Below are 11,690 nucleotides of genomic sequence, written 5' to 3' on the forward strand. Positions count from 1 at the left end.
GACAGTAAGTATTTAGTGGACCGGTGGAGGACTATTTTGGCCTCTGAGTACTTGGAATGTCAGGACCTATTTTGATAACCCAGTCCAGTCCAAGGAACAGTAACACCAAAAATCGAAAGTTTATTAAAGTACTGAAAATATAATGTACTGATTGTGCTGCACTAGTACAACTGGTGTGTTTGCTTCAGAAAGACTACAATAGTTTATATAAACAAGCTGCTGTGTAGCCACGGGGGAAGCCACTCAAGCAAGCTCTACTGTGTATCCTGTGCTTGAATGGCAGCCCCCATGGCTACACAGCAGCTTGTTTATATAAACTATAGTAGTACTTATCTGTTATCTACTGTGTATTCATGCTTGAATGGCTGCCCCCGTGGTTACACACCAGCTTGTTTATATAAACTATAGTAGTACGTTTCTGTTATCTACTGTGTATCCTGTGCTTGAATGGCTGCCCCCGTGGCTACACAGTAGCTTGTTTATATAAACTATAGTAGTACTTATCTGTTATCTACTGTGTATCCTGTGCTTGAATGGCTGCCCCCATGGCTACACAGCAGCTTGTTTATATAAACTATAGTAGTACCTATCTGTTATCTACTGTGTATCCTGTGCTTGAATGGCTGCCCCCATGGCTACACAGCAGCTTGTTTATATAAACTATAGTAGTACTTATCTGTTATCTACTGTGTATCCTGTGCTTGAATGGCTGCCCCCATGGCTACACAGCAGCTTGTTTATATAAACTATAGTAGTGTTTCTGAAGCAAACATATCAGTTGTACCAGTGCAGGGCAACACTAGATTATAGTGTCATTCCTTTATGACAGTTTCATTTTCCGCGTTACTGTTCCTTTAAACATGTTCTTTACAGGAATATGTGATTGGTTGGTGTGTTTTCGAATGCATGTCCTTCTCTGTGATCAGTTCCTTTCACTTTCAGTCTGTGACCGGAGCATGAATCCTGTACATCAGGCACAACTGTACTGAAAAGTGCTTTATGCTCATCTGGATATTACTTGTTGGGCTCTGTCTCCACATAACCATCAGGCTCCTGGGAGGTTTCTATTGTCACTGCTGCTGCTGCTGTGGTGCTCCGGGTACGTGTAGACACAAGCTCTATCTGAACAAGCGCTCCTCCTTTTCCAGGTAAGATGCTTCTGTTTGGGCAGCCGCTACAACAGGTATGTGGCTTTCAGTATAGTTAGCGGGGTCTCATTGACTACAGGCTAGGTGGAGCTAAATCATAGCCCTAACAGGCAGTGGAGTCAGGAAGGAAATTTCCCTTCTGCGAAGCAAATTGCATAGGCTTCAGATGGGGTTTTGATTTCCTCTCAATCAGCCAGCAGTTATACAGGCTTAGACACGGTTTGAATGTGCAACACATATTGCAGATTTATACCTCCCAATTGTCCCGTTTTCAGAGGGACAGTCCCTCTTTTTGTCAACCCGCAGTTCCTCGTTCGTACTGGAAAGTCCCGTTTTCTCTGCACTGAACAGCCAGAAAAAGAAACAAAGTTTCTCGCTTAATTGGCTTTTGGCAGAGAGCCCAGAACAGCCACAGCTGCATATAAGATACTTTTATAACAATTTCAAGATAAGCAAATAAGTAACAGGGAGATGTTAGACTCACAGCTTAAAGGGCCATTCATTAGCAAAACTGTAATAACTGAAAAAAATACACAGAATTATGTTCAAATTTTCATAACCTGCAACATTTTGTAAAATGAACATGGTAATCAGGGGGTGTGGCCACACAAATGGGCGTGGTCAAAAAATGCGCCAAAAAATCCCTCTTTTTGTTTCCAAAATAGTTGGGAGGTATGATTTAATTGTCTGCCACAGAACATGGTGTATCTTACTGGGACTATTCTGTCTCTATCCTACTCACACAATTCTAGAGCAAATACCCTCAGGGCTTGGTGCCCAGGATTCATGTACATATACATGTTTCCAAAAATGTCATGGTAAAACACACAAGTGCCACGTTGCTATTTACAGCTCTGTGCAAATCACAAATCACTTACATGCTCCAATATCTTGTTCCAGAGCAGTGAGATGCCCAGTGGCATGGTACCCCAAGCACAGAGAGGTGCCAATACCCCCAGACAGATGCCGGTGGAGAATGACGAAACGAATGCTACTGGGATCTTGGAACCATCATTGATGTTGGTCTCTATTTCTCCACTGAGATCCCTTGAATCCATTGTAGAACTGCAAATTTCAGGTCCAGGTAAAGTTAGTTTTGTGTTTTCTTCTCTATATATTTGTTTTTATGCATATGGGTGGGAGCTGCCATAGATCTTATTGTATGCTACCTTTTTGTAAAAAAATAAAGGATGCCATAATGGACTCTTTGACAATCAAGTTTCAGTGATCAGTTGAATAGGAATGCAGACGTCTGTACCTGGAGCAGGGAGAGACCCATATTGCCATTCTTGCTGCTGTTGCCGGACGATAGAAATTAGGGATGCACCGAATCCAGGATTCGGTTCGGGATCCGGCCTTTTTCAACAGAATTCAAATTTCCATATGCAAATTAGGGAGGGAAATCGTGTGACTTTGTCACAAAACAGGGAAGTAAAAAAAGTTTTCCCCTTCCCACCCTAATTTGCATATGCAAATTAGGATTCCGGTTCGATATTCGGCTGAATCTTTCGGGAAGGATTCGGGGTTTCGGCCGAATCCAAAATAGTGAATTCAGTGCATCCCTAATAGAAATGGCAGTTTGTGCTGCTCTACACTGCTCAAGGCTGCAAGTAGTGTCACTTCGTGCTGAGAATGATAGTTCCACCTCAGAAGGGCATTTTCCAGATGGAAAGAGCCAATACAATGATCTCAGTTTAGGAAGGATTGTGCAATGGCTCAGACTGATAAGAGGCTTACACACAGGTGTGTTGTTCTGTGCTTGGCAGGTACCCTGTGGTCAGAAGACATTCTCTCCGAATTCCAAGATCTCCCAGATTTCAGCCTTGCCCAAACAAATGCTCTGACTGCGCTGCTCAGGTCGAGACAGGTAGGTCCCCCTCTTGATCACCTACAAGACTTGAACCCCATCAGATTTATCTCTGTCTGGATATTTGGAGCTGTAAAGGTGCCATGAACATTGGGTAGAATACAAATTAGAATGACATGACCCCCCCCACAAACGGTTGGAGTTTGCATTGTGTACCACCTCTGGTTTTCTAACAAGAGAAGGTGGAACTGCCAGAGAAATAATTAGCCGTTTCTTTCCCTCTTTCCCATTAGTGCAGGGGCAAATTCCTTAAAGGGATACTGTCATGGGAAAACATCAGTTAATAGTGCTGCTCCAGCAGAATTCTGCACTGAAATCCATTTCTCAAAAGAGCAAACAGATTTTATTATATTCAATTTCGAAATCTGACATGGGGCTAGACATATTGTCAATTTCCCAGCTGCCCCCAGTCATGTGACTTGTGCTCTGATAAACTTCAATCACTCTTTACTGCTGTACTGCAAGTTGGAGTGATATCCCCCCCTTCCCCCCCCCCCCCCAACAGCCTAACAACAGAACAATGGGAAGGTAACCAGATAGCAGCACTCAATAGTAAAAGCCATATCCCACTGAGACTGATTCAGAGAGATAACAGCCTGCCAGAAAGTAGTTCCATACTAAAGTGCAAGCACAAGTCACATGACTGGGGGCAGCTGGGAAACTGACAATATGTCTGGCCCCATGTCAGATTTCAAAATCAAATATAAATAAATTCTGTTTGCTCTTTTGAGAAATGGATTTCAGTGCAGAATTCTGCACTATTAACTGGTGTGTTTTGAAAAAAACATTTTTTCCCCATGACACATCCGGCTCCAGAAAGTCTTTGTACACGTGACTTATTGGTACCCGAGACTATGTGCTATATTTGTGCCACACACTTGTGCTTGTGTCAGCACTACTGTTGTCAGGGTGTTGCTCATTTGCTGCTTCGTTGGAACAGAGAATGCAAACTAAACAACCACTTCCCATTTTGATGCCAATGCCATTATTATCGTTAGGTCATCTGCCATCTTTTCCCATGCTATGCATTTCTGTGCTTTTCTCCCTCCTTGTGATGCCTGAATACAAGTTCCACTTCCCCTTTATACAGTTAGGGCTGTACTTTCCTTCGTAGGGACATTTTCTTCCTTACAATGTTCATATAAGAACAGGCATGCTGGGACAGTATACAAAGTGTAAAATACAGGCACAATTTGCACATTTCCTTCTGCTGCTGCACAATTGCAGAAAAGCACTGCAATCTGTTTCAGGGCACAGAGGCCTTTACCTACCTACCTTAGAGTGGTCTGTGTTTGCAAATGCTTCCTTTAAAGGAACAGTAACATCAAAAAATTAAAGTGTTTTAAATGAATGCACTGGTAAAACTTGTGTGTTTGCTTCAGAAACACTACTATCGTTTATATAAACAAGCTGCTGTGTAGCCATGGGGGCAGCCATTCAAGCACAGGATACACAGTAGATAACAGATAAATACTACTATAGTTTATATAAACAAGCTGCTGTGTAGCCATGGGGGCAGCCATTCAAGCACAGGATACACAGTAGATAACAGATAAGTACTACTATAGTTTATATAAACAAGCTGCTGTGTAGCCATGGGGGCAGCCATTCAAAAGAGAAAAAGCTCAGGTTACACAGCAGATAACAGATTAGCTCTGTAGAACATAATGGTGTTATCTGTTATCCACTATTTAAACTGTACCGCCATTCCCCTGGGCATAAGTGCTGCCTAAATGAACATTAAAGGGAAAACGTTCTTGCACTTCAGCTGGGGGTAAATGCCCCCTATGAGCAAAAGTTTGACAGTTGCAGTGCCACAATATGTGAAGAAGCAGAGGGTGACCATAGTGTGTTGCCATTTTACAGCTTGGCGCTTCGGTGAATGGGAATCCACTGGGGGTTTGTAATTACCTGCTGATGTTCCAGAGCCAAATCCAGGATCTGGAGGAGCTGCGCACTTTGGCTCAGAGGCTGAAGGTTTTAAGCAGAACCGACGTGATTGTTGTTATGCACAAACAGAGGAACCTGCTCAGATGGCTGGGTGAGTTGGCACATCTCTCTTGCACATGACTTGGCTGCTCCATAGCCAGCGGGTACATGTAGGGAATCGTATCTGGCTGTACAGAGAGTTGCCACGGGCACCAGCCTTGTACTAGACACTAGTCATCCTCTAAACAACAACAGCCAGGAGTGAATGGAGTGCTGTGTGTCTGACACTTTCCCTCTATTTCCCCCCAGGGCCTTTCAAACCGGAGGAGCTGTTAATCAAAGACATGAGCATCTCTCACTGGCTGGAATTCACCACCGCACTCAGCATCACTAACCCCATAGGTAAGGGCATGCCACCCTACCAACAGCAGCACTGTGACTGGCAAGTGCACTAACCCTACAGGGTATTGGCTGCCAGTAGCAATATATTGAGAAAATGGCAGTGCCGAAGTGAAGGCTTGACAAGCCTCTGCGGGCCAATATGTGCATGTGATTGGCTTATCACTTAACACTCAACACTCAATAATATTTGTTTTATAATACACAAAAGCCATGAATATCTTGTAAATGATATCCTTATAAACTGTGAGTTCTGATGTCATCAGTTATTAACGGTGAGTTCTGATGTCATTTCTGTCACATGACTCACCGAAACTTGTGTATTATAATAAATAAAGTACCCCCTGTTGTAAAATATGAGGATATTAGAAGTTACCTCGGAGTTCCATGACCTGTATAAAAACACTCGGCCTTCAGCCTCGTGTTTTTATATGGTCATGAAACTCCTCGGGAACTTATAATATCCTTATATTTTACAAGAGGGGGTACTTTATTCACTATATATTGAGGGACACTGTCAAACATATATTATATTTTCCTGTCAATTCAATTTTATTTTCTCTGCAAATGCATTTACAATGTTGTCTGTACACGCGTAGGTTAGGACCTGGGGGTCACAATACATACGCCCCATATGTAATTATTAAAGGCGAAGGAAAGCTATCAAAGCAGTTTATTGCCAATAGATTAGCCAGAATGGTGCAAGCTATAACACTATATTGATTCTGCAAAATGCTTTACCATACCTGAATTAACAGCTCTAGAAACTCTTTCTGTTTGTTTAGGATAGCAGCTGCCATATTAGCTTGGTGTGACATCACTTCCTGCCTGAGTGTCTCCCTGCGCACTCATAGCTCTGGGCTCAGATTACAGAATTTAGAGGAGGGAGGGGGAAAAGGGAGGGGAGGGGTAGAGAGGAGCAAACTGAGCATGCTCAAGCCCTAGCCCTGGAGGTTTAATCTGAAAACAGGAAGTCTGATACAGAAGCCCATGTGTACACAATAGAAGGAAAGAAATGTTGTGTCTCTTTTGACAGAGGGCACAGATCAGCGCTACTTTGAGGGTTTACGGGTGTATTTATATAGACCTTTTGATTAAGCTCACTTAATTTTAGCCTCTCCTTCACCTTTAAGCCAATATGCAAGACTTAAAGACTTACGTAGAAATATTATATATATCTTCCATTTGGAATGAACAGGGCCGGATTTACATAGAGGGCACCCCTAGGCCCACTGTCATTCGTCGCCCCTGTCCCCTCCCCTTTATTCGTGGAAATTTTCATCATCAATGGGGACATTTAAAAAATGATCTCCAGCGCATCCCCAGTGTTTTTGAACCAATGTGGGTGTGGTTGAGCAGCATGCCGCCCCCTAAAATCCTGAAGCCTTAGGCCTGGGCCTAGGTGGCCTTTCCACAAATCCGGGCCTGGGAATGAATCATCCCTGGACCAGCACTTCCCTTTATGAAATCATTGATTTTAATTCATATACACGTTACTGTTCCAATGTTTCGGTCCAACGTTTTTTCCTTGAAAAATAATTTCACAAAGGGAAGTGATGCTCCAGCGATGATTCATCCCAAATTGAAGTTGTATGTCTAAGAATTGACCGTGCACACCGAAGATTATCCAGGTAGCGTTCGGACACTTAATAATAAAATATATATATTTTTATATATATATATATATACTCAAGGGGAACTGGTGCTGGCATGAAGACTCTCAAGCTCTCAAGTAACTCTATTTGTAAATGGATCCGTTTCTCAGTTTATAGTAAGCAATTTGTATGAGTGAGATGCTCAGCCAGACATTCCTTATTCCTGCTGCCAATTCCCCTCTTGTTCCAACATAAAATTTGGGATGCCATCTGGCAAGCAGCATGAGTGAGTTGTTTGCAGCAGGACAAACCATTGCTCTAATAAAGCATTTTAGCAGCACAAACAAACTATAGGAAAAAGAAACAGAGTGCAAGTGGAGCAGATGTATTATACGGGCAACGCAATGTGGGGCAATTTCGTATGACCTCTCTACCCCTTCTATAAACCACTTAATTTATCCTGACCAGGGAACGACTGGAGGATGTTAGCAAACAAGCTGGACATTCCCCGCACCTATCTGGATCTCTGGATGCAGCAAAACCACAACCCAGCAGAGATGGTGTTAAAAACATTTATGGTAACTATATCCACTGTAACCCTGTAAGATCCCTCCTGCTGCTGCTGAACTACAACCACCAGCATTCCTGCAATGCATTAGGCTTCCTTTGGGGAAAGGTTCTGGTAGTTGTAGTTTGACAACATCTGGAGCAAAATGAAGCCTTCCCACCACAAATAGATGCCAATGACAGCTCTTCTTATGCAGGTTCGGGTGAGTGAGGCGACGGTGGGTCGAATCTTTGACTTGATGATTGAAATGGAGCGAGAAGACCTTGCTGCCATATTATGACTAACTACTACTACTAACTAAGTGTCGACCCTTGCCTCATGCTTTCCTGGTTCTTGGTGCTGTTGAACCCAGAAGACATTGGAGCATTCTGCAGAGCAGGAAGATCACCTAATGGTTTGAGGGGGATATGGTCATCCTGGATTGGCCCTTATCTGACAAAATGCTGGAGCCTGATGTTGAATGGGTTAGAGTCAGACTTTGGTGGGAACATGGGCAGTGTATTAGGGGAACATAAACATATGAAAGCCAGTGTGTCCAGAGAAAATTATGGACCAGTTTAATGTTAAAGGCCTGTAAAGAATCCATTCTGAGAAGGATTGTTTCTGTCAGTCCTGCTGCCCTTTGCCCCCTTCCCAAGGACAGGGGTGGTGGAGAACTTTGGGTGCATCATCACTTCCCCTCTTTAGATTCAAAGAAACTTTTAGATTCATACACAGCATCAAATACCCAGTGGGTACTTGTTTACCAGACAGAAAAATATTAAATATATAAATATATCTTCTCAAAGACTCACACTCCAGTATGTAATGAATTCATTTTTTTTTGTGTACATTTCACAACTCCGACGTTTAGACCCACATTAGGGCCTTTTTCAAGGATGTGTACAGTGATTAAGTGCATTTATACCTACGCTTCCCCCAGTTTTCCATCACCCACAGTCCTTTCTTAGTAACACTTTTACTTAGGAAAAATATATGATTTCTCACCACAAGGTGCCACTGGTGCGCAGTGCAATTGTCCAATGTAAGATATTCGACACAAAATAAACTTATGTCACAATATGTTGTCATTTTTGATACTAAGTACACAATTTGTATAAACTTGACAGGTCCTGTAACATTTGTTTCAATGCACCAATGAATGCAAATAGAGCAGGGTCAGACTGGGCCAGCAGGTATACTGGGAAAAAACCCAATGGGCCCCTGTGGCCCAGACACACTCCCTGTCCAAGTCCATTGTTCCTGCCCCCGACCTCCCTTGGGTGTGCGCTTACGACAGGGCAAGTGGGCGGGTTCTGAAGGTGGGTTGTGGCCCCCCAGTCCGACCCTGAAGTAGAGCAGAGATAGAAATATATAAACATAATTCATGTTGCCTTTCTTATATTTGGTATAAATGTTGAAATATTTTTACTTTGTCTTTTCATATCTTGCTGTCAAAAAAAAGACAGGACAATTAGTCTTCCAAGTCATTAAACCTAAACAAGCTTTTTCTGTTTATAAAAATAGGCAAGTTAGGAGACATGGTCAAAAAAAAAAATTCATGAAGGGGCAGATGTATCAAGGGTCGAAGTGAAAATTTCTAATTATTTTTGTGCACTTCGACTAGGGACTATTCCGAATTCGATTCAATTTGAAACAAATTCGAAAATTCGAAAATTCGAATATCGAAATTTATCATGTAGTGTCTCTTTAAAACGTCGACTTCGACCATTCGCCATCTAAAACCTGCCGAATTGATGTTTTAGCCTGTGGTGGACCTCCTAGAATCCATATGGAAGTTTTAAAAAAAAAAAAAAAATACTTTGAATCGAATTCGATCTTAATTCGATTCGAACAATCGAATACAGCCTATGCAAGCGCAAAAAAAAAAATTAATTTTATTTATAGGTTTCAGTCTTTTTTATTAGAATTCCGAAGTTATGGGAGTTAAAAAATAAACTCCCATTACTTAGAAATTCGACCTTTATAAATCTGCCCCTAAATTCACCTTTATTGTCTTGATAAGGTTAGGACTCCACGAGCGATTTTGACAAAAATAAGGTAAGAGATAGAATTGTCGCATGATGTCGCATTGTTGATCCGATGCAATCCGACTGTCTGATGCAGACGCAGCGTCTGCATCCGACAGTCGTGTCGCATCGGATCACGTCGGATCAACGATGCAACACCATGCAACAATTCTATCTCTTACCTTATTTTTGACGCATTCGTTTTGTCGCAGCGCGTCAAATCGTGACAAAATCGCTCGTGGAGTCCTACCCTTTTACAGAAAGCAAAAAAAAAAAAATCCTGCGCAGCTGTTTCCAATTTGCATGAAAAAAAACCTTAAACTGAGAGGGGATTCCTTCCTGAATGCAAAGTGGCAATTAGACTCGTCCCTGGATCAGTAGTCTATGGATTAATTATAGTAACCTAGTATTTTCTCATTTGCTTAAAGGCTATTTACATCGTTCATAGTTTTTAAATTGCAGTTGGTTACCCAAATTTTTTTTTATCAATATCACATTCTAATGCTTGAGCACCTACTTTTTTATGTGTGCACAGACTTATTATAGCATTTTTGCTTGGCCCTTTATAGAATTCTCAGAATTTCGCAGTAGCTATGGAACCTGTAATCTAGAATGCTCGGGACCTGGGGTATTTTGGATAACAGATCTTTCCAGAATTTGGATCTACAAGTCTACTAGAAAATCATGTAAACATTAAATAAACCCAATAGGCTGGTTTTGCTTCCAATAAGGATTAATTATATCTTAGTTGGGATCAAGTACAAGCGACTGTTTTATTATTACAGAGAAAAGGGAAATCATTTTTGAAATTTTGGATTATTTGGATAAAATGGAGTCAATGGGAGGCAGTTTTTACGTAATTTTTAGCTTTCTGGATAACGGGTTTCAGGATAATGGATCCTTTACCTGCGATATTTTACTTTTTATGTGCATTTAAATTCACTGTCCAGATGGCTGGGGTAGAATAAAAGAGATGCCAGTCTATCTTGGTCAAGTCCTGGTTCCACCCAGGTCAATCCCCTAATCTGAAACCCCTAATCCTGCAACACAAGCATGAAACATGTTCCCGGGGGTGCCAAATAAGTGTTGTGGTGGGTATTTGGTAGCCCCTATGCAGGCCAGTTGAGAAAATTGCTTCCGGCAGCAACAGCCCCCTAGTCATACCTCCCAACTGTCCCATTTTAAGAGGGACAGTCCCTCTTTTGACAGCTCAACCCACAGTCCCTCGTTTGTACTGGAAAGTCCTGTTTTTCTCTCCACTGAACAGCCAGGAAAAGAAACAATGTTTCTAACTTAATTGGCTTTTGGCAGAGAGCCCAGAACAGCCACAAGGTTCAGATAAGATACTTTTGTAACAAATTCTAGAAAAGCAAATAAGTAATTGTAACAATATAAGATAACAGGTCTCTTGGGAAAAGTTAGACTCACAGCTTAAAGGGCAATTCACCTTCATTAGCAAAACTGTAATAACTGAAGAAAACACAGAAATATGTTCAAACGTTCATAACCTGCCAAATTTTGTAAAATGGACATGGTAATTAGGGGGTGTGGCCACATAAATGGGCGTGGTCAAAAATTTGCTGCGCTGCCCGCGGCTACTGTTTTGTCCCTCTTTTTATTTCCAAAATATTGGGAGGTATGCCCAAGTTACTAGGGGCGGCAAAAACGTTGTTTTAACGATGTAAAAACGTCTTAAAAACACGTGTGACCATAGTCTAAAAGCTGTCATGTTTAGGTCAATAGGAGATGTCTATGACAGGCTGAAAGCGTTTTTTCACTGCAGGTTTTTTTGGAGTACAAATTCAAGGTAATTTTTTTATATTCAGATTTTTTAATAAACAAGCAAATGTTTGAATTTTTTTTTAAATTAGAGTTTATTCGATGTAGCGAAAATAACTCATAACACAAATTTGAATTTCAATAAATTGGCCTTTAAGGGGCAGATTTCTCAAGGTGTGAAATTAGAGATCACAAAATTCCTATGGGATTTTTAGATGCATATTTATAAAATGGTGAACTTCCACCCAGCGATAAATATGCTTCTTAAAATCCCATAGGAATGACTAGAAAGTGGGTGAGTTTTTCTGTTGTAATCTCTAATTTTACTCTTTGATAGATCTGTCCCAAAATTCACTTTAAAAAAGTGAGGATAGGTATCATGAAAAGAATATGTTT

At 41.4% G+C, this 11,690-nt stretch overlaps 1 protein-coding gene across 1 annotated transcript; it reads left to right on the plus strand.

Annotated features, from left to right (window-relative positions):
- Positions 1-916: 916 nt before the first annotated feature.
- Positions 917-8,566, plus strand: LOC108700307. Its single transcript, XM_018233391.2, has 7 exons — positions 917-1,148; positions 2,049-2,232; positions 2,915-3,015; positions 4,882-5,056; positions 5,254-5,346; positions 7,407-7,516; positions 7,703-8,566. Exons 2-7 carry the CDS (start codon positions 2,058-2,060, stop codon positions 7,784-7,786), a joined length of 738 nt encoding a protein of 245 aa, XP_018088880.1. The 5' UTR covers positions 917-1,148; positions 2,049-2,057; the 3' UTR covers positions 7,787-8,566.
- The last annotated feature ends 3,124 nt before the right edge of the window (positions 8,567-11,690 follow it).

Source organism: Xenopus laevis, chromosome 8S, assembly GCF_017654675.1.
Source record: "Xenopus laevis strain J_2021 chromosome 8S, Xenopus_laevis_v10.1, whole genome shotgun sequence".
NCBI lineage: Eukaryota > Metazoa > Chordata > Amphibia > Anura > Pipidae > Xenopus > Xenopus laevis.